The following is a 26,803-nucleotide window of genomic DNA, read 5'->3' as shown; positions in this document are numbered from 1 at the left end:
AGATTTTTTTTCAGCAGAAAAAAAAAAGGCTTTTCTCTGGATGAACTTTTCTCAGCCAACTGTAATGATGGTTTTTTGGTCTGATTGTTAATTCTCCCTAATTATGTAGAAGGCCCTTTAAATTTATGTTGGTGGTTTTTCTCTTTCGAGCAACTAGATTAGGCAATCAGCCCACCTTTCATATTATAAGAAGGCTTCTTCCTTCTTTCTTTTTCAAAAATTACTCCTCCACTTTGCAATTTCTGCAAGTGCTCAAAGGGGTAAATGCAATCTGCTGCTCTCTTAGCTTTGAGTGATGTGCTTATTTTAAATCTCTCTAAGCTTGTCCAGCAGAGGACTTTTAAACCTGGATTAATCCCCTTGAGTTCTAAATCCTTTTGCTTTGAGGGCTGAAATCTGCTTCCATAACTTTCTGAATCACCAACGTTTGCTTTGAAAGTTGGCACCTTCTATTTAAATGGCAAGAAAGATGGGAAATAAGCCTTACAGAGCTGAACGTATTGATTTCAATTATCACCTTTAATCCACACCTTTCCTCTTTATCATGTGTGGTTTTCTTCTCTTCGTTAGAAAGAGCCAGGGATTATCTGCACAAAACTGGAAGGTTTATCGTCATTGGCGGGATTGTCTCTCCGGTCCACGACTCCTATGGAAAACAGGTGGGTCCACCTTTGCCCCTCTCTTCCCTAGCCTCTCTTCTGGACCTGAAGGCTCCTCTGGTATAAAACGGCCCCACTGCCATCTCTGCTGCGATTCTGGGAACACAAAATACCCGACGGCAGGTGTCCCGCGTCCCATCTCTGGACCACAGTCAGGCCTGAGCGAGGGGGCGTTGGGCAGCAGCTCGGAGGAACAGTCAGAACGCACCCAAAGAGGAGCAGGCACACCTGCTGAGGGCCAAGGGTGGCTTGGCACGGACGCCAGGTTGGCGGCTGGTTAAGGGCTGGGCAAGTCTTTCCCAGCATTATAGGAGAAAAAGGCCTGTGGCTCTTATTAGCTGATTTAAAATTCATTTCCCTGCTCCTCCCTCCCTGCCACACATCTCAGAAAATCTAGACTCTCTCCCAGGCCTTCACTTCCTCCCCTAGATACAACTTGGTGAACCCCGGGGATATCACCCAGCCAGACTGAGCCATGAGACAAGACAGCACCCACCACGCTGTCTCGTGTCTGTGCTGGCCGCGCGTCGGCTGGTGGGGCAGTTGACCTTCTGATGCTCATCTGATGCTGTTGGAGGGGGTCTACTCCATCTCCCATCCGTTCCTTTCCTTCCCTTCTGCCACTCTGTGTCTGTGTGTGGCAGATGGACACATACGGGGTCACACCCCATTCTCTGTCACCAGTGAAAAACGCTGCACTTTTATAATGGGCTGGCTTGGGACGGAGTGTTGGGGAGGCTGTGGGGAGCAGGGCGAGCCTCCCAGCAATTGCTCTGTTGCTTCCCAGGGCCTCGTGTCAAGCCGGCACCGTCTCATCATGTGTCAGCTGGCCGTCCAGAACTCCGATTGGATCAGGTAGGGCTGGCCTGTTGATGCCGGAGGTAGGGGTGGCCCTGGGACTCCCTGGAGATGCGTGGAGAAGAGGAAGAGTCCTCAGGGCAATTTGGACCCCACAGGGTTGGGGAGGCGGTTGGAGGGCAGATATTAACCCCATGCAGGTGATAATTATGTGAACATTCCAGGGGGGTCCAACTGATGACTTTATTTTTTAACCAAGCCACGAGGCCCATTAAACTAAGAGGGAGCTTTCGTGTTTCATCTGCCTTGTCACCTTTGGATCCAGAGCTTCCAAAAGCATCACTGGGTTTGGGGTGAGGCAGGGCCAGAAAATCCAAAATGCCTCTCCAATTCTATCCCCACTTGCTTCCAGGAGCTCTCACTACCTTTCAGGGAATGTCCCCGGCCTTGGCTCTTTCCCATTCCTGAACTCAGGCTCCCCTGGGCTCTGGGCTGACGGTGGGCCAGGGGTGCGGGCGGTGCACACTCCCTCACTGCCTCTCCGTCTGACGCGCCCCGCGCAGTCCCCTCGCTAAGACAGCAGACGCTGTTATCCGCTGAGCTTGCGCTGTAATTAAAGCAGGCTTCCACTAATTATGCTAATTATGCTCCCCAAAGCTCCTGCAGTTATAATTTGCATGAGAAGATGATGTTTTTAAAAAAGTAATAGCACACCATTTGTCCTGGCATCTCCCTACCATGGAAGAAAAAAAAAATCACCTAGAGGTTTCCATGAAAGGAGGGAAATGAAGGGGCTCAGAGCAAGGGCTCAGAGCTAGCGGAGAGGCAGGGGGTGGGTGGAAATGAGAACAGTGGAGGAAGGCGACGGTAATAATTAAATCGTGATCCTTGCCATTTACGTGCAGTGGTTTGTGTGAGCAGCACGTGCCCTGTACGGACTTCCTCATCCCCGCCTGTGAGAGCGGTTAGGCGGAGAGACAGCTCAGGAGAGATCAAGGGCCTTGAACATGAACAGCACATCCGTGGTCGAGTCAGGGTGGAGATGAAGCTTCTCAACCCTGTACCTCGTGATCTCCTGGGGAAAGTGGGGCCCAGTGGGGAAAATACTTGGCAGGAAGCTGTTCCTGCTTGTGTGTGATTAGAATATTCTGAAACAATCCCTCATTCATTCAACAAATATCTACTGAGCACTTACTGCCTGTCCCGCACTGCTCCAGGCACTGGGAAAATTAGAATTCCGAGAACTGAGGTCACTAGGAAGGCTTGGAGCTAGCTGTGGAGATGAGGGTTGGGTGCTCAGGGCCCCTGGACACAGGGGAGTCTGTTTAGCCAGGTCAGGTGTCTGCCTATCTCAGAGGGGAGGGTGATCAGAGATCTGGGGGGAGCCAGGCTCAGGGAAACTGGTTCTCTAAGGATTTTCATTTCGTGAGACCTCATCTTCGGTGTGCTTAGGTGCGCTGTGTGGTGGGAGGTGGGCAGGGAATGCTCAACTGCTAAGAACACGTTTGAGAAACATCCCAGTTTAGCAGCTCATCAAGTTGGCGATTAAGCCCGAGTGCTGCATCCGTCTGGGGCTGGGTCCCCACTCACTTCGCATCCTTTGTACGGCGGGGTGGGGGGCGCAGTCTGCTGGGCTGTGCCTTCCGGTCCAGGCGCCACGCCCACCTCCATGCCCACAGAGCACCTCCCTGCACAGGGAGGCAGCCACAGGCAGGGTCCCCATTTGAGGTAACTGCAGTCACCACTTGATGAGGGCCTGGCTCACTTAATCCTTTTTGCAATCCTATAAGGTCCAGAGGAGAATTCCCATTCTGCAGCTAAGAATGAGAGTACGATGTATACTAGGCACTTTGCATATGAAGCTCATGGAACCCTTCTAATAGCCCCGCAAGAGAGGTATTATTGTTATTCCCATTTTACAGATGGGGAAAGTGAGCACCAAGCATCATATAACTTTCCCAAAGCCCCACAGTTATGGTGCTGGTATTAAACCTGGCCAGACCAGCGCCAGCATCTGCTCATGGAAGCCGGTGTCATACTCCTCTCATTTTACAGAGGGGAATCGGAGGCTCAGGAAGGTGTTCCAAGCCCTTGTTTTATCTGATTTGAGATCTAAGTACACAGCACGACCAGGTCTGCAGAGCTTTCTGAGCTATGTCTTTGGAAGGAACCAATAAGGAAAGAGTGTGAGAATGGAAACCAAGGGGGACGTCTTTCTGATTGTTAGGGTGGACCCGTGGGAGTGCTATCAGGACACCTGGCAGACGACCTGCAGTGTGCTCGAGCACCATCGGGACCTCATGAAGGTGAGCTGGGCCGGGCTCAGGGCTGGGTGGACCACAGAAGCCGGGCAGGCTGCGGGAAGGATGCTGCTGGCCCATGGTCTCCTGTTTCTCAGCCAGCGGTGGGGGAGACCAGGGTCCGAGCAGCACCGGCCACTGCTCCCTGCCTTGTCCCCACCCTGGATGCGACTTAGGGCAGTTTTCATCTTCTGGCAGCAAGTTCAAGGTAGGATTAAGGAGACCACAGTTGGAAAACTTCAGAAAGTGAGGCGAGAAGGAGAAGTGGGCAAAGAAAGTCAGGAGGAGAGAGGCGCTCTGGGAGCAGGTACCAGCAGCCAGGTCCTCCTGCCGCACCTCTTGGGGACCCGTGGGTCCTCTTACTCCAGGACAGGATGCTGTGACTGTGGGCCCTCACACCCGCCAGGCATCATGCACACGCCTTCCTCCTACAAGGGTCCACGGGCAGACGGTGGTGCTCTGACCTTTGCTTTATTTGTGGGTAAAAGGAAACACAGAGAGGTGAACCGGGGTATCTGAGGCTTCGGCCAGGCACAGTGACTGAGGAGCTGGTTGTTAGTTAAGTGCAGCTTCTGTACCAGCCAGCAGCACCGGCCAGAGTGTGCAGAGAGCTCCCCTCGCAGGTCAGTACCAGCCCTGGACTCCCACGGTGATGGGATGAAAAGCAGTGCCGTTGACAGCAAGAAGCCCGCCCTGCCAAGACAAGATGTGGTCCATCCTGCTCCCCTGCCCTGACGCGGGGCCCTGCCTGGCCCTCAACAACAGTCAGGAGGGCATCGTCCTGACACAGGGGCGCCTCCATCGCATCTGGGTTTGCCGTCAAGGGGCCTGTCAGAATCTTCTCCTTGAGGGGCTGGCAGCAGCCCCAGTGACCCCACACGCCACCAGCTGTGCACAGTGCTTTGTTTTAACAAATGGGGGACTCTGGGGATCCAGACCATCCAGGAGTCAAAGAGCGAGAGCAGTAGGAAGGACTCGCTGGCTATAGCTTCATCTCTTAAGATCCACTTGCATGGAATTGAAGAAAACTTGGCTCCTGTCTTTCTGCTCTCAGAACCCTTCACACACATCCAGAGTCTTTCCTGGTGCCCCTGAAAGGGCTCTGATGCCACGTAGGGTGGCACTGACTTGCTCCTCTGGGCTGGTCTCAACAACAGGAGTAACAGAGGCGTCCTGTCTTACCTGCTCAGGGTGTGTCCGTCAGGATAGGCTAGATACGCGAACATCCTTCAAATCTCAGTGGCTTCACACACGTTTATTTCTCACGCTATGTGTCAGCTGGGGGCGCTGCTGGGGGCCTGTGCGCCTCCTGTTCATCCAGAAGCCTCCGGGCCCACGATGGGAGGGAGGAATCAGGGGCCCTGCAGGCGTGCCTGGGCCCTGGGTGTACCAGCCAGAAAACCTCACTACTGTTTTGATGTCTAAATGTCTGGGCTTCCTGAACCTCCCTCTGTTACTCGTGCCCAGAGGCACGAGTCTGGGCCAGGGGTGCCTGGCCAGGAGCCCCCGCTGTTGCAGTGATGGTCCCAGGCCAGCAGAGAAGGTCAGTCATGACGGCCCCCTGCCTTGGGGCGGGAGCTGGGAGCTGCTTGTAACGCCCAGTCTCCCAGTCCCAGCATCAGGCCGGTGTTTCCAGCATGCAGAGGAGACCTGTCGGAGAGACAGACACAGGGCGTAATGAGCGATGCAAGGCTGCGAGGACGGGGGAGCCTGTGGGGGGCAGGCGGGGCACGTGGCCAGCATTTTCTTCTCCGGCGTAGAAGAAGTCAAATGGGACCAGCGATGCGTGCGGCCGGAGGAAGGAATTCCTCAGCTACCTGACCAGTTATTTAATGAGAATGTGGCGTTTTCTCTTCTGGAGGTGAAGTAATAATAAAAAAAGGAGGCGGGCTGTCCCTTCCGCTCCGCCAGCCGCTGCCGGGCAGAGAAGCCTGTGAAGCAGGCTGAGAAGACCCCACGGCCCCCGACCCCAGCTGGCTTCCAGATGTGGCTGGATGCTGTCATGACCGTCTCCTGTCAGGAACATTACAGAAGTGACAGGTCACCCCGCTAGACAAACGCCTGCCCTTCCAGGGCTCGGAAGGACTCATGTGCTGATCTGCCTGCAGGGTGGTGTGTGGCAGGTGCCTTTGGAGGGTGACCCCGGCCCTGGGACTTGGGGGGTCCTCCGGCAGCGGGACTCGGTCATGCAGAAAGGGTGGTGGACCAGGGATGGGGGGAGGCTGACTGTCAGGGACGGGAACTTGAATGAGCAACAGCCCTGTGAAAACTGATCCTTTGTTTCTCTGTTGCCTAATAGCTGCTGCCCCACTCACCGCGGGCAAGGGGGGTTGCTTCTGGGTCAGCTGTGAAGAATGCTGCGCTATCAGCTCTGTGTTTGCTGTGGCACTGGGGAGAAGCAGCCGGCCAGATAGCACAGGACAGTGGATAATGCACAGAGAATTTCCGCTTGGCTCTGGAATGTGTTTTCACACTGTGAGCAGGCGCAAGAGGGCCCCGAGCCCCACCCCCCTTCCTGCAGCACAGACACATCCTGCTCTGCCTGGCACGGCTCCCCGGCCGGGCCTGCCGTTGGCATCTCTGGCTTGGAGAGGCGGCAGGTGGTGATAGCACCGGGTGTTTGCACGACCTTTCCCAAGCTTGCACGGCCCTTTTGCAGACTTGACCTCGTTTGAGCCCCACAAAGCAGGCAGGGAGGGCAGGGACGCATGTTCCACAGAAGGTCACAACATCCAGGTAGGGTACAAAGTTCTTGCCACGTGCCAGACGCTCTAAAGGCACTTCACGTCTGCTCGCTCGTGCCATCCTGCCACAACCCGGAAGGGCAGCTCTGTTTCCTCTCTGTGTTACGCTCTTGAATTGAAGTTCATGAGCAGTTAAGTAAATAGCTAAGGTCATGCAGCCCGAAGAGGGCAGGGCTCACCCTTGAACCCAGGTCTGTGCGGTAACACATCCCATGCTGCTCCCACTGAGCTATCTTGCCTCCTGCCAGCCTTGTGGTCCCAGGGTGTGGCCAGGTCTAGAATTCACCCCCAGTCCTCTTTCCGGGACAGCTCACCATCATGGCCAAGCAGATGAGTATTTGGAGATACCTGGGAAATGCTTCCGTAAGTCATTCAGCTGACGACACTGACTCTGCCCTTCCTCCTTCCCCAGCGGGTAACTGGCTGCATCCTCTCCAACGTCAACACACCCTCCATGACGCCCGTGACCGGACAGCCCCAGAACGAGACCACCCAGCCCGTTTACCAGAACAGCAACGTGCCCGCCAAGCCCACCGCAGGTAGGGGAGCCCGGGCGCATAGCTGCGGTTCTCTAACTTCAGGATCGCCTGGAGGGCCTGTGGAAGCCCAGACGGCCAAGCAGCGCCCCAGAATTTGATTCAGAAGGTCTGGGAGAAGGAGGAGAATTTGCATTTTTAAAAAGGCAATGCTGATGCTCTGGTCCAGGGACCATACTTAGAGACTTCTTAATACAGAACATCAGCAAGAAGCAGTCACAAAGAGAGACAGGGACAGAGAAAGAGAGACAGGTGATGGAGTGCATTTTAATATAAATATGATTGCTTTACCTGGGAGTTAAAGATACAAAATGGAATGCTTTTCTCTGGCTCGTCCAAGGAGGGTGAGGATCTCGCCCAAGATCACATGGTCAAGAAGTAGCAGGGCCAGGAGTCAAACCCAGGCGGTCTGCACCCTGAGTCCCACACTCTTAGCCATCCCTTCCGTGACAAAGAGCAAGGGCCCCCGCCGCCATTTACTCAGCACCTAGTGCGATATGTTTGCACAGGGCTCGGTGCTTTACAGGGGGCTCAGTGCCTTGCGCGGGTTTTCGTTTAACGCAGTAATTCTGTGATACAGATAGTACGTTCCCATTACAAAGAGGAAGCCGAGCTTCAGAGAAGGGAAGCGATTTGCCTAAGGTCACCCAGCTCCACAGTGAAAGAGGCAGAATTCATACGCAGGACTGTGTGATTCCAAGGTCCGTGTGCTTTCTAATACTGCCTTCCAGGCCGATTGCAAGAGACAGGTCCTGGTGTTCACTTCTCAAGCCTAGAGACCATAAGCCAGTTTGTTATCGGTCTGCTAGAAATAGGGAAGGTCACAAGGAAGAGCCAGAATTCCATAGTTTGCCTACAGCCACCTGTGGGGAGCTCAGAAACATTTTCCAGATTGGAGCCCAAAGAGATCATTGAAAAACCAGACCCCTCTCAGCCCAAGCAGGCTATCTGATTAAAAGACCGTCCGCATAAGAAGGAAAGCCTTCGCCCAGCAGAAATTATTCCAAGCAAGTTCTTTGCCGCTGGCCCGGTCTCCGTGGATTTGAGTGTAATTGTTTAGCGTTGGGAGTGGCCGAGGACGCGCTCACGATGTTAAAAAACGAAAAATGCTAACAGCGCACGTGTCCTTTATTTTTTATATTTTTCTTCAAGTTTTACTGAGATATAATTGACATACTGCCCTGTGTAAGTTTAAGGTGTAGAGCATAATGATTTCCCTTACATACATCAAGAAATGATGACCACAGTTTGCTTAGTGAGCATCCATCCTCTCATACAGGTACAAAATCAAAGAAAGAAAAAAGTGTGTCACACGTGCCCTTTAAATGCAGAAGATGCTCCAGTGCACGTTACAGACATATCTGCATAATACACATAATAAAAGTGGGAGAAAATAAGCAATATGCAGGTGCTTTAGTGGTGGCTTTCTCTAGCAGTGGAATTATGGATGCTTTTAATTTTCCTTTTTATATATATTCATCTCTTATATTTTCCAACTTTTCAACAGTATAATAAACATGGCCAGAAAGTAGATTCCTGTCTAGGGCTCAAGATGCCTTGGGCTGTGAATGAGAAGAGGGAATTCTGGCTGTCATGTTTCTGTTCTTTCTCTCCACCCTCCTTCTGCCTCCCACGACCCGGTCCCCACCCCTCCGGAGCAGCCCCTTTGTTCACAGTGGCCCCAGCCCCAGGCTGACACGAGTGTGAGTTGTGAGTGCTTCTCTCCCTCTGTCCCTGTCTGTCTTGCTCTCTCCCACAGCCAAGATCTTGGGAAAGGTGGGGCAAAGCCTGAGCCGGATCTGCTGTGTCCGCCCGCCCGTGGAGCGCTTCACCTTTGTGGGTAAGGGGGCAAGGACCTTCTTTACCCATCCCACCTCTTTTCTTTCCCTCCTCCCTTCACTGTTCAGCAGACACGCCTGGCACCTGCTGTGGGTTGGGACATTTATAGAGCAGTGAGTGAGACAGCAGAGGATGTCACCAGGCCCGCGGGGCCAAGTTGTTATGGGGGCCCAGAGGGATGATCCCCCTGGCTGTGGACCCCCTGGAGACCTCCCGTGCCATCAGCCCCTCCTCGGGCTGTGCTCCGTGCTCCCCGCAGCCCCCTGCAGAGTGTGTGCGCACGCCTGAGAGCTCCCAGGGGCCCGGAATCCTCCCACCTCTGGCACTGTCAGTGCTCCTGCTGAGGGGCTAAGAACACATCAGCCCTTTCCTTAATTCTCTCTTGTTTTTTTGGCTGCTCCCCTAAGGATGAGAGTATCTGATTCTGGGGATCTTTCTCCCACAAACCCCAAATTCGACTGTGCAGGAGAGCTGGTCAGGCCCTCATTCCTTTGACTGTTTGGGGCTGATTCCTGAGATTTCCAATTTCAGACACCTTGGAAAGGTCCTAAGAGGGGTGGTGGAGGAGGAAGGGAGCCAGGGGGCCAAGCCAGCATCCCCGCGGTGCTGCGCACGCTCGAGGCGCACAGCAAAGCCTCTAGCGTCTTCCCCGAGCTCTGCATTCTGCCCCGTGAAAAAGCCCAGCATGCTCAGTTCAGCTTGTTCTTTGAACCAGGTAACCCCGAACAAGAGAGGGCCACCTTCTAGTGACCCGGAAAGCTGTCTCCCTGGGTCTTGAGGATGCTGCTCTTGTGGCCAGCCTCCTCCAATACAGAAAGACACAGAAGGCACCCAGCATGAGCGTGTGTGTGTCCCTTGTTGGCTCCCCACCCAGGCTGTCTCATTCTGAAAGTCCCAGAAAAGTGAACCCTGGCCCTAGAGCCCAAGGAGATGCTCCCTGTCCATTGTAGGCTGGACCCTGCTCTGCATTCATTCAAATGTTCCTACTGCCACCAACCCCACCACCTACCCCATCCTGAGTTTTCTCTCTGAGGCAGAATGCCCATCAGGTACCAGGAGGTTCATTCCCTGATATTTCTGCATTTCTTCTTTCCTCCCTAGATGAGAACGCCAACCTGGGCACGGTGATGCGATATGAAGAGATTGGTGAGTGGGGCTGGGAAGGTGGGCTCCTTTGGAGCCACCTGCTTCCTCCACAGACATAGTCGCGGGGGAGAGGCTTGAAAACCCTGGGTGGGGGTTGCTGCAGGGTCTTAGCAAAGCTCTTCAAAGGATGAGTGGCTGTTCCCAAGCTAAGGTCACATTCTTAGTTATCTCCCCTTTAACATCACTTCCCTGGATCCAGGCAGGCTCCCAGGGGGCAGGGCTGGGTCAGTTGGCAAGTTTCCCTTTGGAGCCTCTTCCCCCTCACCCGAAAGACAGGAAAATTGAGTTTAGTGCCGGCCAGAGAGACTCTTCTTTTGTCCAGACACTGTGCCTGAGGCAGAAGGGCCCCCCTGCCTTCCTCACCAGAGGGCTGTTTCCAGGGCAGCCTGGGCTGGAGACTAACACCTGGACGGTGTGTGTGAGGGCCGTGAAGGCCCCCGGCCAGAGCAGGAGGAGGCGGATTACCCGGAGCTGTCAGGACGGGAAGGAGCTGACCCCCATGGAAGACAGAAGCAAACCAGGAAACAGATCTTTCCAAGGTTCCAGAGTAGGTTAGAGACACCAGTGTCTGCAGCTGGGGAAAGGGCAGACAGACAAGACTGGAGCTGGAGCTGACGCAGGTAGCCGGTGACAAGGAGGGTCAGTGACAACAGGAATGCTTGAATTTCTTCGATGAGGGGCAGCCTGAGGTCCAGCAGACATGCTCAGTCTTCAACTTCCAGCTGCAAAGACACTCCAGGACCCCCTCGTGGGCCCTCTGTCCCGGGATGAAGGTGCGGGGCTGCCCCTGGGCACCGGGCTCTCCCGGGGGAGCCGGCAGGCGTGACGGCACTTCAGGGGCTTCCCCGGGTCTCGTCCTCTAATCCCAGGCGCACCTGAGTTGGCTCAGAGTGGTTTGCTAGAACCATCTGTAAAATTTTGGGACATTTTACCAACCGGTTGTCAAATGCAGCCAATACTAAAACTACTAAAAAAAAAAAAAATTAAATTAAATTAAGTAGAAATTAAATACATTGCATTAAAACCAAAGGTAATAAATACTCAAATCTCCTCACTTCCTAATTCTTTTATTAAGTTTTCATAGCCTTTATTTACCAGGACATTGCTGTCTGAGGGCCACAGGAAAGGGCGCTTGCCTTTCTGGGTGTTCCCCAAAGCAGGCAGGAGCGTTTGACCCCAGGTTCCCCAACACCCAAGAGCCCTGCCCTCCCGCTTCCCTGCGGCTCCAGCCCTGGCCAAGAACTGCCTTCCCAGGAGAAGTCTTTCCTGACCAGCAGAGCGGTCTTCAGACTTTCAGCTGTATTCCAGTGTATATTTTTCTCCAACCCCTTGTTCCAGAAAGAATGTATTGTGGCCAAGCTTCAGCTGGGACCTCGGCTACCGTCCCAGCGCCCAGGGCCAGTGTCTCAGGCTGTCCCGCCCTGGGCAGCTCCCCTCCTACAGGGAGGCCGTGTGACAGGTGCTTGCGTGGCCACACTCCCTGTGCCCCCCCCACCCCGGCCTCTTCCTCTGCGGCCTTGTGAGGGGCAGGGCTAGCCCCAGCCCCCTCTTGCTTACCCCTCTTTCAGAGAGTGGACAGCTGGGTGGCCACAGCTGTCTGGAGGGACTCGTGGCCTGGGGACGGGGGGTGCAGGTGGCGGCTGCCTCGCATGCAGTGGGAGCTGGGAAAGGCCGTGGGGCCTGGGGATTCACACACCCAGGATTCCTGGGAGGAGCGTGTGACAGGAGGCCACAGGTTCTGGCTCCAGGTCCTGGGTCCTGAACTGGGGAAGGAGGTAGGACCCAGTGGAGGTGGGAGGGAGCTGCCCAGCCTCCAGACCGTGGTGCTGGGAGGCCCTCTGGCTCACAAAGCCCCTTTTAAATCCCCTTGCACACTTCACAAGAAGGAAAAAGCCACTTCTCCCAGCTCAGTTAGCATCTGCGACTCCATTTCCATGTTCTTAACGGGATGACTGCTCCGGGACCTGCCCCAGACCCAGGGCTTGTGGGCTGGATTCCAGCTCCTTAGTCTCATACTGCAAGCCGGAGAAAGCACTGCTGCCCTCCAGCGGCCACACGTGGGATCAAGCCCTACTAGGGGCTCTGGTCTGTGGCAAATTCCTCTGTTTCAGTCCTGCAAGCAAAGGTGGAAACCCCACTCTAACTTGCCCTGCTTTGGCTTTAAAAATAATCCTGCATTTTACTGGAGTGGGAAAGTGAGTCTCCGGCTTGGGAACAGGCAAGAGGTTCATTTCCAGGGCTGTAGAGCACAGTTTCTCAGCCACGGCACTGCTGACACCAGGGATGGGATAGCCCTGTGCTGCCGGGGCGGCCGTGGGTGGCGTGGGCAGCACCCCTGCCCTCCCAGCGCTAGGTGCCAGCAGCGCACCCCCCCCTCCAGCCTTGACAACCGAAAATCTCGCCGGACATCGCCAAATTCTAGAGACAGAATTGCCCCCGTTGAGAACCACTGACGTAGGAAAAGCTGAGGGCACACCCTCTGGACACAGCCACCTAACTGAACTCTTAGGCGCATTGCTATAAAGCTTCAGCCTTTCAGCAGAAAACTGACCTGGAACCCTGGGTGGTTCCAAGTAGGGGACAGGGAACAACAGGTTCCCAGAGTAAGCCCGGTCCAGCTCCTCTCAGCCATCCCGAGGCCGGTTCACCTCTGCAGGTGGCCTGACACGGAGCGAGGCAGATGCCACTGACTGGGGTGGGCACTCCCCCCAGGGTCTTCCTGCTGCAAAAGCAGAGGCTACGGCGTCCATCCCGACTGCCGTCCCGGAGCGCCCAGGAGGCTCTTAGACAGCCTGCCTGCATGGCCTCTGTGGTCAGCACGTCTGTTGTTCCCTCATTTAACATGTCCAGAGCAGCTACGATGTGCAGGTCACTCTGCCAGGCCCGGGGGAAATAAAGATCAAATGAGGTCCCTGGGCATAAACAGGTCATTAGGCGACAGTGTGATGTGGAGGAGAGGGGAGAGGAGGGGCTGCAGGATATTTAGGAGTTCAGGCCCCGGTGCTCCATGGGGCGCCCCGAGGATGGGCTGCCCAGACCTGGGACAATGAGATGTTGGCACTGTCTGTGGTCAGCCCGGCAGCCTTCCACTGAGCCTGCCGCAGGGGCAGGCTCGCTGTCTGAAAGTCCTTGTCGGGTCTCAGAGCTAGACACAGAGTCTGAGTCAGCCTCAGGGTCCAGGGCGGCAGTGGTCTCCGGAAGGTCAGCGGAGGGCTGTCTCACTGTTTCAGGCAAGAGACCCACAGCCACAGCCTCTTGCTGGAAGGGCCTGGGGTGCCTGGGACCCAGACCCACCACTGAGCCACGCCCCAGGTGGAGGTCTCTCCCCCCGTGGCTCCGAGACCCCCAGGATTCTTTTCTCCCCTGTTGCTCGGTTTTCATGCCTGAGTCAGTCTGCTGCCTGTCTTAAACGACAGTGGCCTTGCTGGGATAATTCAGAGTGGGCTTAATGAGGGAAGAAAGACTGCTGGCAAGCAGAGGCGCGCCTGGGAGGCAGGAAGGTGGTGGGGGCAGTCTTGCTTCTCAACCCCTTTGCTGAGGACAGTGGCCACGTGAAGAGAGGACATCTGATGAGCGGAGCTGCCCCGGGTGCACTCCGTGTCTCCTGCCTGCCACCGCGTGGGCACTTGTGACGCAGACCAACCCTCAGACCAACCCCGACTGACGCGCCGCGGCGGAGGAGCCGAGCTCCACTGGCACTTCAGTTTGCAATGGAGCAAGAGAGAGGCCCTTAGACCTTAGACAAAGCACGTGGCCGGCTCAGTCTCTGTTTGGGTGGCCAGCCATCCTGGTTTAGCTTGAAAACCTGTCCTGAAAACTCCTCCATACCAGCCAAGCAGAACAAATAGTCTCCATCTCTGCTCCATTCTCCCCGAATGGGATTCGTCCCGCAGGGAGTGAGGGTGGTCTGTAAAGGAGCCTGGTGCCGGGGTGCCCGGAAGAACTGGGCTCTGGTGCCCCAAGGATGGGACCCTTCTGTGCTCACTGGGGGAAGAGGGCTGAGACTCGAGCGTTTCCCAGGCCTCCACTTACTCCCTTCGCAAACTTTGTTCCGCCTCCCCAGAGCTGCGGATCTTGCTGCTGTGTGGCAGTGACCTCCTGGAGTCCTTCTGCATCCCAGGGCTCTGGAACGAGGCAGATGTGAGTAGCAAGGTTATGGCCTGGCGCACAGCTGGCGTGGGGAAGGATGGGGGGGGGCACTCGGCTCTGGCTTCTGGTCTTCCCTCCCCTCCCCGCCTCCCTGCCCAGCTTGAGCCTCCCATCTCCTGTGAGCTCCCAGGAGACCAATCCATTCGTATCGTGATGGAGGAAAATTCTCACCCACCGCAAGCTTTATCTCCTGCTGTATTTTTGCACTCATTCCCCTTCACGCTTGCTCCCGTGAAGCCCCTGGGAGAAAAGCAATCCGGGTCACAGAACGCCTTCTCCTAGTGGTGCTTGGGGTGGTGTGTGCTGGTGGGGAGGGTGGGGGAGGGAGGAAGTTTTTAAAAGCCGTGGCCCCTTCTGAGATTATTGTGTGTTTTGTTTTCCTGTGATTCTTTTGAAGAGGTTGTAAACACCAGCTTAGAATTCCCTTAACAAGAGAAAAGGGGTCAAGAGGGGAGCAGTTAATGGCAAAGGTCAGGAGGAGTCTTCTGGCAACTGACTCGGGATAGAAGGAACCAGGTCAAACCTGTACCCTTTAGAAATTCAGTGGACATCTTTCGTTACCAGCTCTGACTGGGATGGTCCTAAACTGGCTGATTCTTAGGTCACTCACCCTTCAGACATACATTCATTTTTGTTCTTAATTCATTGATTCATTCATCTGACGGCCAAAGCCAGTGCCGGCTCCCAAGCCCACAGCCCTGTGAAAGTTGGATTCCCAGGGCAGACATTTCAGACCTGGTACTTTTTCATTACTTGCTGTGTGACCCCATGCAAATCACTCAACTCCTTTGGGCCATGGCTGTTTTTTTAAATCTGTAGAGAGTTATCTGCAGCATTCTGAGGTTTTAAAGAAATACACAGTGCAGTCCCTGCCCCCAAGTCTTAAGTGGCAAGATGTCTGCATATGAAACTTTTTCATGTACATATATGTCTCTGAAGAGACAGAGAAAGAGAGGAACTTCAGGATCAAACTCAAGATTCCGGTTCTGTTCCAGTGCAGCTCATGACAAAATATATTCTAAGCATCAGTTTTTCCCATCTGTAAAATGGGCATCATAATACTACCTATCACATGGGGTTTGGGGAGAATTAAATGAGATTGTCCACGTGCAGGGCTTAGCCTGACCCCTGACACACAGTGACGGACAGGAAATGTTAGTAAGTGAATTTATCTAAATAGACATATAGGTAAACACATAGATGTTCAAGGTGAAGGGCTTAAGTGCGAACATGCCGTGGGACCACCAGGAGGGGAGGGAGAGTTTCAGGGAAGCAAATTAAACTGTGTCAGCCTTTCGTCTCCACCCCTGAGCAATTTCCTGCAGGTGAAATTTTAAACCTCCTTTCGGTCCTGGATTAAGAGGCTTAATTAACTTTTACTTTCCTCTCTGCTTCCCAAGTTGCTTTGAAAGTAAAAAGCAAGGCGGGCGAAGTTCTGTACAAAATTTCAGCAAAGCTCTTTCAAGAATCCAGGCAAATCCGGGCAGTGGCCCGAGGCCCCAGCCAGTGGGGAGGCCCTGGCAGCCGGGGAGGGATTGAGAGGGAGGCAGTCGGCAGGGCCAGCAGCCTGAAGGGCCTCTTTGCTAAGTGTGGCGTGTGATGTGTGCCTCTCAAGGGCAGACCCCGGCTTTGTGGGGCCTGAAACTGACACAACTGGGGGCCCCTGCAGCACGGCCTGTCCCTCCCTGTTCCTCCCAGAGAGACTGCTGCCTGCAGGGCCTCTAACTTCTCTCCAAAGACTGAGCGTGAGGTTGTCAGATCCGACATTTAGAGACCAGAGAGGGGGGAGGGTGTAGCACGAGTGGCAGAGTGCATGCTCAGTGCGCGAGAGGTCCCGGTTCAATCCTGGTACCTCCACCAAGCGGAAATCAGTGAAGAAACCTAATAAGCTGCCCCTCTGAATGCAGATAATGCACACAGAGACCAGGGGGAAGAGCCCAGGCCGCTCCTCTTCCGCTCGGTCCCTGCTACTGAAGGGATGTGTTAGTTAAAACAGAAAATTTGAGAAACCGATAGCCATTGATTTACTGGGGACGTGACAGCGGAGGTGGAGTGAGACCCTCACCTATTCAACCAAGTTCCCACTGCCAAGTCCCCCTGGAGATCAGAGCGCCCAGCCCGGCTGCTCCCAGAGGCACACCGCTCCAGACCAGCGGGGACCCCACACCTCTCCTGTTCAGGGCGGTGAGAATTCCAGTCCACAGCATGGGCGGCAGGGGGTATGGGGGAAGCAGACCCTCAGGGACTTTCTAGAGCCTAGAGCTCTACCCACCCTGCACCCCCTGACCCCCGCTACCCCCCGCCCATTGCTCGGTTCCCTAATTCAACCCACACCCGGTCTGTGGGGTCCTTAGAATCGCGACAGCCAAAGGAGAAGCAACAACAATCACGGCACCTTTTCCTTATATAAGGAGCGTGCATCTCAGGCCACAGCAGAGGTGTGCCAGAAATATCACAGTTAATTTATTTAAATCAAATTAAGATTCAACTCCAAGTCACTATCCCACAGGGACCATGGGAAGTTAGTCTCAGTCATCACTGACTCGCAGGACCTGAGAGGCCCTGTGGGCTCTGAGCACAAAGACCCGTTCACCGCGGTCGCCACAGGCACCTCCCCGGTCAGGGCCTCCGCGGTCCCCTGAGGAGGGTGGCAGGCAGCCCCAGGCCCACCTGGGAAGCCCGGTGCCGGGCCCCACTCACCCATGGCCATGGCTCTGTTTCCTTGTGAGGCTTTGCCATGAGGGTGCTGTCCGGGAGAGAGGGAGGGCGGGACAGGTTTCACAGACCTCTGGTTTCTTTCTACGTGGAAGGGGGGACAGCTGAACCTCTTCTTTCTAGTCTGAGATAAAATATTCCATTCCCGATTTTCTCTCCCTTCTCAGGACACCTGGGGAAATCTCCTTAGTGTGTTTAAAGCCACTGACTTCAAAATGTTCTGTTTTCTGCCCTGCAAGTTCCTCTCCTAAAGGATCTGGTTCTCTGCCTGAAATAGGGTGGGGATTGGGCACAGGTGGATATAGGGGCCAGAAACTAGCAAGTAACAGTGAATTATTCCACTGTCCTTATTTGGACAAGGTTGGAGCTCAGGGTCTAGAAAAGGAAGGTCTTTCTTTCAAAACTGGTACAGAGGGAGCCCTGCTGATTCTAACAGAAGGCCCTACCCTCTGGAGTTTGCCTGGAAGCAGCCCATTTTAAGGATCTCAGCTCCTAACCATGAGGTTACCAGGCGTGAGGTGTGACACCCGCCTCTGTCCCAGGTCTCATTCATTTATTCAACCCTGTATCAGAACACATTTCTCTTTATTACCTGGTGTCCCAAGTGAAACTTGCTGGCCACAGACCTGTGCTCAGTGATGACCATGAGCCCAAAAGCCCCGAATCTGCCAATGATGGGACAGGAAGGCGGGGAAGAGAGCCAGGTTTCTCGGACAAGCCCTAGGCCCTTGCTCTGCATGCCCTCCGGTCCCCCGTGCCTTCTCCAGAATCCTCAGAACAAAGCAGGAGAGAAGCCACCGGTTCAAACAGGTCTGGGGGGAAGTCAGAGTCCTTCCGCCTTCTGAAAGGGCGCTCAGTGGGGGCCGGGCGGCAGCGGAGCCCCCGCCCCGCCCAGGCTGGGAAGCCGCTGGGACGGACAGTCTGCCCTGCAGCAGCGCTGCCAGCCCCTGTTTCGGCGCAATCCCAGACTCTCCACTGAGTCAGCCTTGCTCTTCCTCTTCCTTTGACTTCCTGGACCTCTGCTCTCCATCCAGAAATCTAATTATGCAACTAAAGGAACCATCCCCCTCCAAGATACCTCCCTTGGGTATTTCCTAACAGGCACAGAGATCCATTAGCCCACAGTGAATTCTGACCTCTGACCAGTGATACAACCCTCCCCCTTACATTCCATGGCAAGAAAACTCCATACGTATTCATCCAGTTTCTCTCCGCGAAATACAAAAGAGCTGCTTGTGTGGCCTGGCACTTGGCATTTTTATTCTTCATTCCTGAGAAAGACCAAGGTCCAGTTTCCTGGACCAGCCTTGGCAATCAGGACCCAGTTGGTCCAGCCCATCCCATTCCCAGACTTTGCGTTAGAACTAGTCTTCCCCGGGAGACCGGATCTTTGCTGTCCTGCATCCTGACACCAGCACCGAGGCGGGTGTCCAGGCATGGGCCAGGACCTGTGGGAAATCAAGGCAAAGCCGAAGGGTCAGCCACGGACGGATTTGTGGAGCAGGAAACTCTTACACTCGCTCCCTTCCCCCCAAACAAAACCCTTTGTCTAGGGATTTGTGCTGCCAGATGCTCTGCCCATCATATTATAATGGAAGGCAGTCCGGCAAATTAATTCTGATTCAAGCATTCTTTCCTTCAATCAATCTTTCAACTCACCCTGGGTGCCCAGTGTGAACATAAGCCCATTATTTGTCTTGGAGGCGCTGACAATTTAAAAAAATCTGGGTTTTTATTCTATTAATTCTTTTTATTACATGAAATAAAACATGTAAAAAGTTTAGATGAGTTCTTGAGCCTAGTGAGCATTCAGTAAATGTTGGCTGTTAGTCATTCATTGGTTTTAAAATATTTATTGAGTACCTGCCATGTGCCAGACACTGTTCTGGGGCTGGAGGAACACAGAAACAAAACAGACAGAGTTCCAGACCGTTGTGCACTTTTACTTCCTAGCGGGAGAGACAGATAATAAACACTTTCTTTGTTTCTCGTGGATTATTTCAGTCGACCCTGCAAAGTGGAATCTTGGTTCCCATTTACAGACGTGGAAACCAGGGCTCACATGGATTTTGACTTGTCCAAGAACCACTTAGCTACCGAACAACAGAGCAGGACTTGGCGTACATTCAGGTCCCTAATCCAGATGAAAGAGACAAGTGGGAAGAAAGGACATGTAACTCACCACCGGTCACAAGGGGGTAGCACTTGAGCTGGACTTTGAATGACGGGCAGGACTGGGTTACGTGGGTGCGAGGAGTAGGGCTTCGGGGGTTCGGGGAAGGCTATAAAAGACCCAGCGGTGGGAGTAAGACCTTCCGGGAAGATGGCTCTGGTCGGTTGAAATAGAAGGTTTATCCTGGTCTTTATCTGGGAAGATTTGACTTTTCAGCAAGCAGGCAAAATTATTCAGTTTAACGATTAATTGTTATTAGCTGCTTGAAAACCGTATTTTTGTTTTAAATGAGCAAGGGTTAGTACTTAACTCAAAGGATTGAAAACTTAAACTTGGAGCATGAGGCAGCAGAGATGGGCCGATGAGGACATTGCTTTTCCTTTCTGCCTTTCTGTTTGCGCTTCTCCGAGCCCGGCATTCCGCAGGCTGGCCCTAACTGGCCACAGTCTACATTTCTCCAGCCAACGGGGCATGGGCTAACTGCTTCCTACATCCACCAGCTATGGGAAAAGCACCAAAGAAAGCAAACAGAGGAAGAGCCGGGGGCACTGGCCACTCCAGGAGAAATCCCAGGGCTCCCGGACAAATGGAACAAAGACAAACATTTGGTTTTTCAGGCTCAGATGGTTTTTATCAGACAGCCCAGCCCCAGCCAGGAAGCCCGGTGGACACTTCCACCCTGGGGATTAGGGCCCCGCACTGATAAGCCCAGTGCTGCGTTCTCAGCGCAGGGGAAGGAGGCTGAGCCCCGGCCGTGGGAGCTCTGGTTCTCCTGTGAAAGGCACTGTTGGTTTGGTTTTCAGGCTTTTGATCTGAGTCTGGAATCCCATGCCTTCCCACACCCCCACGCAAACTGGAAGTGGGAGTGGGGATGATTTCCTCTGGGAAACCCCTCTGAAGGACCATTTCTTATTTGCACTAAGAGAGCCATCCTGGAAATGCATTCCCGCCTTGGCCCTGACTTCCTTCCAGAGAGGAGCAGGGACCAGGACGAGGGAGGAGGATGCGTTCCTGAGACGGGTGGGGTATGTTTCAGAAGCCCCTCACCTGCTGCGTGGATGGGCTGCTCCGTGCATCTTTTAATCTGCTCAGAAGTACACAAAATTTTGTACTCCAGGGGGCGATGTAGAGTAACAAACTAAGGCCCTCGCTCGGGCTAAGCCTGGAGAAAAAATAAAATATATTTTCAGGCCAAAAAAGCTTCAAGTCACTAAAATGTGAGACCTAAAAATGGATTTAGAAGAGGTGTGATGTGATGGGAAGAGCCTTTAAAGCAGGCTAGGAGGGATTCAAATTCACTTCCTGGCTGTGCAGCTCAGACTAGTTGCTGAATCTTAACTGGGTCATGGTTTCCCATCTATGAAATGAGAACTCAAGCACATGGCTCAGAAGATCGTTGTTGTAAGGACTGACTGTGATAATAAATAAGGCTCCTAGTACCGTGCCTGGTGCATAGCAGGCACCATAACAATATCGCTTCCCTTCTTGCTGGTAGTCACCTGTTCAGCCCTGAGTATCTTCTTCTGGAGAAGAAACGCAAGTGAGTCTGAGTAACTCACGTGCTGTACGTAGAAGGAGGCCTGCCTGGGAGAGATGGTCAGGATTCTGCATCCTGATCTCAGAGTGATTCTACAGAGGGTCTCACCAGTTAGATTTGCCAGGGCGGGTCAGTGAAGACTGGATTCTGTTGCTAACAGAAGTCGAGCCCTCTGTTCAAAATGTTCTAATGGCTTCTCTTTACTGTTGGAATGAATGTCATCTTTATCATGAGCTGGCCCTCGTTTACTTCCCCTGCCTCTCTGTGCTCCAGTTCCTCCTGGTTTCTTTATTTGAGCAGTTTTCCCACCTCAGGGCCTTTGCACTAGCTGTGGCCTCACTGGGAATGCTCTTCCCCCAGCTATTCTATATCTGGCCCCTTCTTGTCACTTAGGTTTTGTCTTAAAAGTCATTTTGGTTTACATTCAATATTGTACTAACTTCACCTGATGTTTTCTTATTTACATATTTTTAAAAATTTTTTTAATTGAATGATAGTCAGTTTACAATGTTGTGTCAGTTTCTGGTGTACAGCACAATGCTTCAGTCATATAGAAACATACATATATTTGTTTTCAGATTCTTTTTAACCGTAAGTTACTACAAGATATTGAATATAGTTCCCTGTGCTCTACAGTATAAACTTGTTTTTATCTATTTTATATAAAGTAGTATCTGCAAATCTCGAACTCCTAATTTATCCCTTCCCACCCCCTTCCCCTGCTCATAACCGTAAGTTTGTTTTCTATGTCTGTGAGTCTGCTTCTGTTTTGTAAATAAGTTTGTTTTGTTTTGTTTCATCTTAAGATTCTGCATATGAGTGATATCATATGGTATTTTTCTTTCTCTTTCTGGCTCACTTAACTTTCAATGACAATCTTCAGGTCCATCCATGTTGCTGCAAATGGCATTATTTTATTCTGTTTTATGGCTGAGCAGTGTTCCACTGTGTAAATATACCACAAATTCTTTATCCAATCATCTGTCGATGGACATTTAGGTTGTTTCCATATCTTGGTTTTGGTAAATGGTGCTGCTATGGACACTGGGGTGCATGTATCTTTTCAAATTAGAGTTCCCTCTGGATATATGCCCATGAGTGGGATTGCTGGATCACAGGGTAAGTCTGTTTTTAGTCTTTTGAGGAATCTCCATACTGTTTTCCATAAAGTCTGCACCAGCATTTTTATTTGTTGATGATCTCTCCCTGTGGAAGGTAAGCTCTGTGGGCACGTAGACTTGTCTGTCTTATTGGGCAACATGGGAACAGTTCGTCACATACACTCAGTGGAAGCTTGCTGAATGAAAGAATGTTAGGGTCCCTGGGAACAGCTTGTTTGGGGGAGCCTCCACCATGAGATGTGACCTAAACTTTTACTAGTTACCCGTAAGATGTTAGTGACTGCACAACATTAGCCGCTTAAGAGTGACCTGCCCTTATCCTTCAGAGCAGTACGTTTGAAATAATCATTTGTTTAATGTCTCTCATTAGAGAGTGTTTGATCCAAGAGATGAAGCCATGTCTGTCTTGCTCAGCCTTCTGTCCCTGGTGCCCAGGAAAGTGCCTGGCTAGGACCACAGGGCATCCTCCCACCCAGAGTATCCCTGAAACCCAGAAGGGCAGGTCTTGAAATTCAGCTTCCTGGAGGGATGGTGAGAAGTCCACATTCCTTCTGAGAGACTGGCCGCCCAGTTGCCATGCTCTCTCTCCCAAGGCCAAGTTGCTTCCTGCCTCCACATGTCTCATATCCTTTCTTCAGATTCCCCACATTTGGGGAAGCAGAGTCTGTGCCCTCCCACTTCCTCTCCCCATCCCCCCCACTGCCTCCCCTGGGGAGCCTCTGACCAGAAGATGAAAAGATACGATCAAAGCTGTGCCTGTGAGCAGGAAGCTGAAGCAGGATGAATGTCACAGACCCCCCCCCCCACCTCTGAGACACGACAGAGGCCAGAGCTACGGTGAGAGGCCACTGTCTACTGTGGTGGGGAGAAGGTGGTACCCCGATACTGTTCACTGCGGTGTGGCCGAATGAGGTCACAGTGGTCCCCATCAGGGGAGGGGCTCGGCTCCGTGGGCAGGGAGAGCTTGAGGAACCCTCTGTTTCCTGGGGTTAGACATCTGCCCTCCCCACCCTCTCTCCCCAGGGAACGAGGTCGGTGTCCTCATTTTTGCTGGCGTCCCCAGAGGTACTCATCCCACGAGTATCTCATTTTTGACTTCATCCCAAATCAAACAGTATTGGCAGCTTAAGCAACTGCCTATATGACTTAAAGGGACAATTTTCCAACGGTGGGTGCACACCAGGGGGGCTTAGGGAGCTTTGTAAAGGGAGGGGCTCCAGCCCACTGCGGACGTGTCGTATCAGAATCCCTAGGGTGAGACCCGGAGGAGCTGTGGTCATTGTTATTGTGGTTGTTACTGTTTTTAAAGCTCCACACCCCCCCCCCCAGGTGATTCTACTGATCAATCAGATGAAGTTAGAAGTTAGGGAACCTGCAAAAGTAAGATCACCCTTGCTTTTCACTGGGACCTGAAGTCTCTTTAGGGCCACTTCTGTGGGTCTCCCATGACTCCCATTAGGTGCCACGGGCTTCCTTCCAGGTCCTGAGGTGGGGAGGGTTTACCGGCTGACTCGGGAACACCTGCCGGAGGAGACTCTGCAGGACTCCACTGACTCAACAGCATACACTGAGGATGTACGATGTGCCAGGTTCTGTCCACCTGGGAACGTGGCAATGAAGGAAACACGCAAAACTCCCTGTCCTCATGAAGGTTACCTTTAGAAGGGAGAGAGAAAGAGACAAAAGAAGGTTAAACAGAGAACATATACAAGATGTTGGAGACAAATGCTCGGAGGACTATGAAGCCGGTAGTGAGGGTGTGGAGAGGGTGCGGGTCTATAGGTGCACAGACACGGGCTTACATAGCATGGCCAGAGGAGGTCTCGCTGAGAGGGCGATGGTTACATGAAGGGTTCTGAGCCAAGGAGCAACATGATTTGACTGCTATTTTTATATTATTGGTCTCTCTGTTGGGAATAGACTGCAAAAGGCAAGATCAAACAGGGAAACCAGAGAAATCCAAGTGAGAGAGGATAGAGATGAATTAGTTTGCAGTTGCTGCAAACCTGGTGGCTTAAAACTACACCAATTTAATTGACGCAACATTGTAAACTGACTATACTTCAATTACATATCACATGATTGAATACGATATATAATATATAATAGAATATACAATATATTATATAATATGATATACAATATTTTCTATATCACATGATATATAATATATATTATATATAATCATATAATATGTATATTGCACCAATTTATTCTCTTACACTTCTGGAAGATAGAAGTCCGAAATAGGTTTCACTGGACCAAAACTAAGTTGTCAGGGCAGAATTCCCTTCAGAGGGTCTGGGGAGAATCTGTCTCCTGGGCTTTGCCTTTCTTTGAGAGCTGCATTTGTCTCATTCCTCAGCTCCTTCTTCCACCTTCAAGGCCAACAATGTAGCGTCCTCTCTGCCACATCTTCGCACCACCTTCTCTCTCCTGTGTTAAATCTCCCTCCGCCTTCTTTTTGTAAGGACACGAGTTACTACATTAGGGCCCACCTCCATCATCCAGGATAACCTCAAGATTCGTAGTGTGATCACATCTGCAAAGTCTCTTTTGCCACGTAAGGTAACATTCAGTAGGTTCCAGGGATTAGGAACCTGGATGTTTGGGGAGGGGGCCATTACTTAACCTACCAAAGGAGGCTTAGACCAGGTAGAAGTGATGGAAATAGTGAGAAATGAGAGGTTCTTGGATTTGTTTTGAAGACCAAGTTGATTGGGTTGCTGCATGGATTAGATGTGGGATATGAGAGAAAGGGATGAATCAAGGAAGATGCCAAGGCTTTGGCCTGAGCAGTTGGAGAGAATTTCCATTCACTGAAATGAGAACTGTAGGAGACTACGGGAAAAGCATCTTGGTGTGTGTGGCGGGGGCGGAGGGGCGGTAGAGGGGATTGATTGATGTCAGAGGGGATTGACTGATGGATGTTGGAGGGTTCAGGGGATTGTGGACGTATTAGGTTTGAGATATCTCATCCAAGTGGGCATGTTGGAAAGGTCACTAGGATGTATGAGTTCAGGAGAGAAGTCTATGCTGGAGATAATAAATTTGGGAGCCTTTTGTGTGTCTTTCAAGCCCTGAAATGGAATGAAATCCTTAAAGGTAGATATACAGAGAAAAGACAAGAGGTCCAGGGACTGAGGCCGGGGGGACTCCAGTCATTCAAAACTGGGAGCTGAGAAGGAACCAGCGCAAGGAGCCCGCAGAAGAGCAGCCAGCGAGGTGGGAGGGCGATCAGGGGAGGGTGGATCCTGGAGGCCAGGTGAAGACAGGAGGCAGAGAATGGGGGTGCAGGTGGGCAGGACAGCTAAGCCCCTGGAGGGAGATGGGTGCCTATGGGACTGAGGGCACACCTCACCAACTCTAGCACCTGGCACCACCCCCACCCCAAACACACACCCACACGAACACCTTCCAGGAGAAAAATCAAGCCCATACCCTCAGGTCCGGTCAAAGGAGCAGAAAAGGTCAGCTGTCGCTGGTCCAAACCCCTGCAGAGATGCCAGCTGGATGTGGTAAAGCTGTGTGTCTTGTCTCGTGGACCTGTCTCCTTCTCCCCATCCATGCTTCCCAGGCGGCAAGTCTGCCACCTGTTTCTGGGAAAGGAATCTGTCTCCAACAGCGAGGTGTCCCTCTGCCTGCCACCCACGGAGCAGCCCGCACTGTCACTGACTGGCCGCTCAGGTCATAGCTCTTGAGTAGAAAGCAGCAGGTGCTCTGATGTGGCCCACTGGGCCGTCCCCCCCGTGAGGGCTCCCGCCATTCTGAGTCATTCCTTTCATGCTTTAAACTAGAACGCTCACTTTAAATGGCCCCATTATTTCACACATCATATATGAAACATCCATCAAATCCTCAGGATCCAATTGAATTCACATCTTACGTTATGCAGTTGACAGCAGGGTTCTGAAACATCTGCACAGCCAGACAGTTGACGAACCTCCATGTCCACCTGCTCAGATAGATTCTCCTCCCTTTCCTCCCATCCCCTGCATTTCCCTTCCCTCCTCTTCTCTCCTCTTCTCTCCTCTCCTGCCTTCTCTTTTCTGTCTCTTGTGCCATCCTAACAGTCCCCCTGGAGTTTTAATTCAGTACTTAGATCACTGGCTCTCAAACTTGGCTGCACACTGGAATTAAAACCTAGGGAATAAAAACAAAATATTGATGCCTGGGCCCCATTCCCAGGGACTCTTATCTAATTGATCTTGGGTCTGAGCTGGGCTTTGGGTTTTTTTTTTTTTAAGCTCCACAAGGGAGCCGCACGATGTGCAGCCAAGTTTGAGCACCAGTGTCTTCGATCACCTAAGTGGTGAGTCCCAGCGCAACGTTCTAAATTCTGTGGCAGGAGGAGGTGGGTCTACCTCCAGCTCTCTGCCCTGCCTCTCCCTAATGTTCCTGATTTATAGGACAGAGACCTGGGGCCAGCTTATGGGATCTGAATGCCACCGATAAATGCAGCGTGTTGTGTAATGTTCTGTATCTTCCAAATGGTGTGATCCAGTGGGGGCTCTGATACTGTACACCCAGCTCTTAATTTCTCTCCACAACTTCCTTCCTAGGGCAGCTTCAGCCAGTGTTTCACTGCAGCTCTAGCTCCAGGTGTAAGCAATGGGAGAAGCAGGGTAAAGGCAGGTGGAAATAGCCAAGGGCACTCACGTGCGCACACACACAATCAGTGAATCGGACTTAGAAGTGGGATTCTGCCGGGACAGAAATCCTCTGATAGGGAAGACACGGCCATAGTGCTCCATAATGTCTGTTTTTGTGGCACTTGTTTGGAGAATTATTAGGAAAAACCGGTTTGTTTGGTTTTTTTGCCCCTAGAGCATGTCTTGCTCAATGAGCTGCACTGCTCAGGAGCAGCCTGCCTTTCCCCATCTTCTCCCTCCCTCTGGGATCCTTAATTGGCAAGATCTAAACAGTAATATGCCCAGACTAGGCACAAGTCTATTAGATGTCATAACTCTCAGGCTCTTTGAACATAAAAATTGGCACAACTTTCCAGAAAGCAGCTTGGTGATACGTCTCAAGAGCTTGAAGTATGTCCAGGTCATATCCTTTCATCCAATTATTTTACTTCCTA

At 52.4% G+C, this 26,803-nt stretch overlaps 1 protein-coding gene across 4 annotated transcripts in view; it reads left to right on the top strand.

The window, feature by feature from the left end:
* The window catches only part of NMNAT2 (nicotinamide nucleotide adenylyltransferase 2), a 145,575-nt gene that overhangs the window by 109,559 nt on the left and 9,213 nt on the right, over positions 1-26,803 (top strand). For 2 of the 4 annotated variants that reach the window (XM_010954949.3, XM_010954948.3), the window contains exons 2-8: positions 571-659; positions 1,447-1,514; positions 3,685-3,763; positions 6,914-7,040; positions 8,797-8,877; positions 9,978-10,022; positions 14,086-14,162. In XM_010954949.3, coding sequence (XP_010953251.1) covers positions 571-659; positions 1,447-1,514; positions 3,685-3,763; positions 6,914-7,040; positions 8,797-8,877; positions 9,978-10,022; positions 14,086-14,162 — 566 coding nt within the window. Of the gene's footprint in view, positions 1-570; positions 660-1,446; positions 1,515-3,684; positions 3,764-6,913; positions 7,041-8,796; positions 8,878-9,977; positions 10,023-10,402; positions 10,765-14,085; positions 14,163-26,803 lie in introns of those variants that run through there. The other 2 variants (XM_045516645.2, XM_045516644.2) reach the window with 2 other exon arrangements.

Source organism: Camelus bactrianus, chromosome 21 (genome assembly GCF_048773025.1).
Source record: "Camelus bactrianus isolate YW-2024 breed Bactrian camel chromosome 21, ASM4877302v1, whole genome shotgun sequence".
Taxonomy (NCBI): Eukaryota; Metazoa; Chordata; class Mammalia; order Artiodactyla; family Camelidae; genus Camelus; species Camelus bactrianus.
The sequence above is the reverse complement of the archived record's forward strand: the minus strand, read 5'-3'. Positions and strand labels throughout refer to the sequence as shown.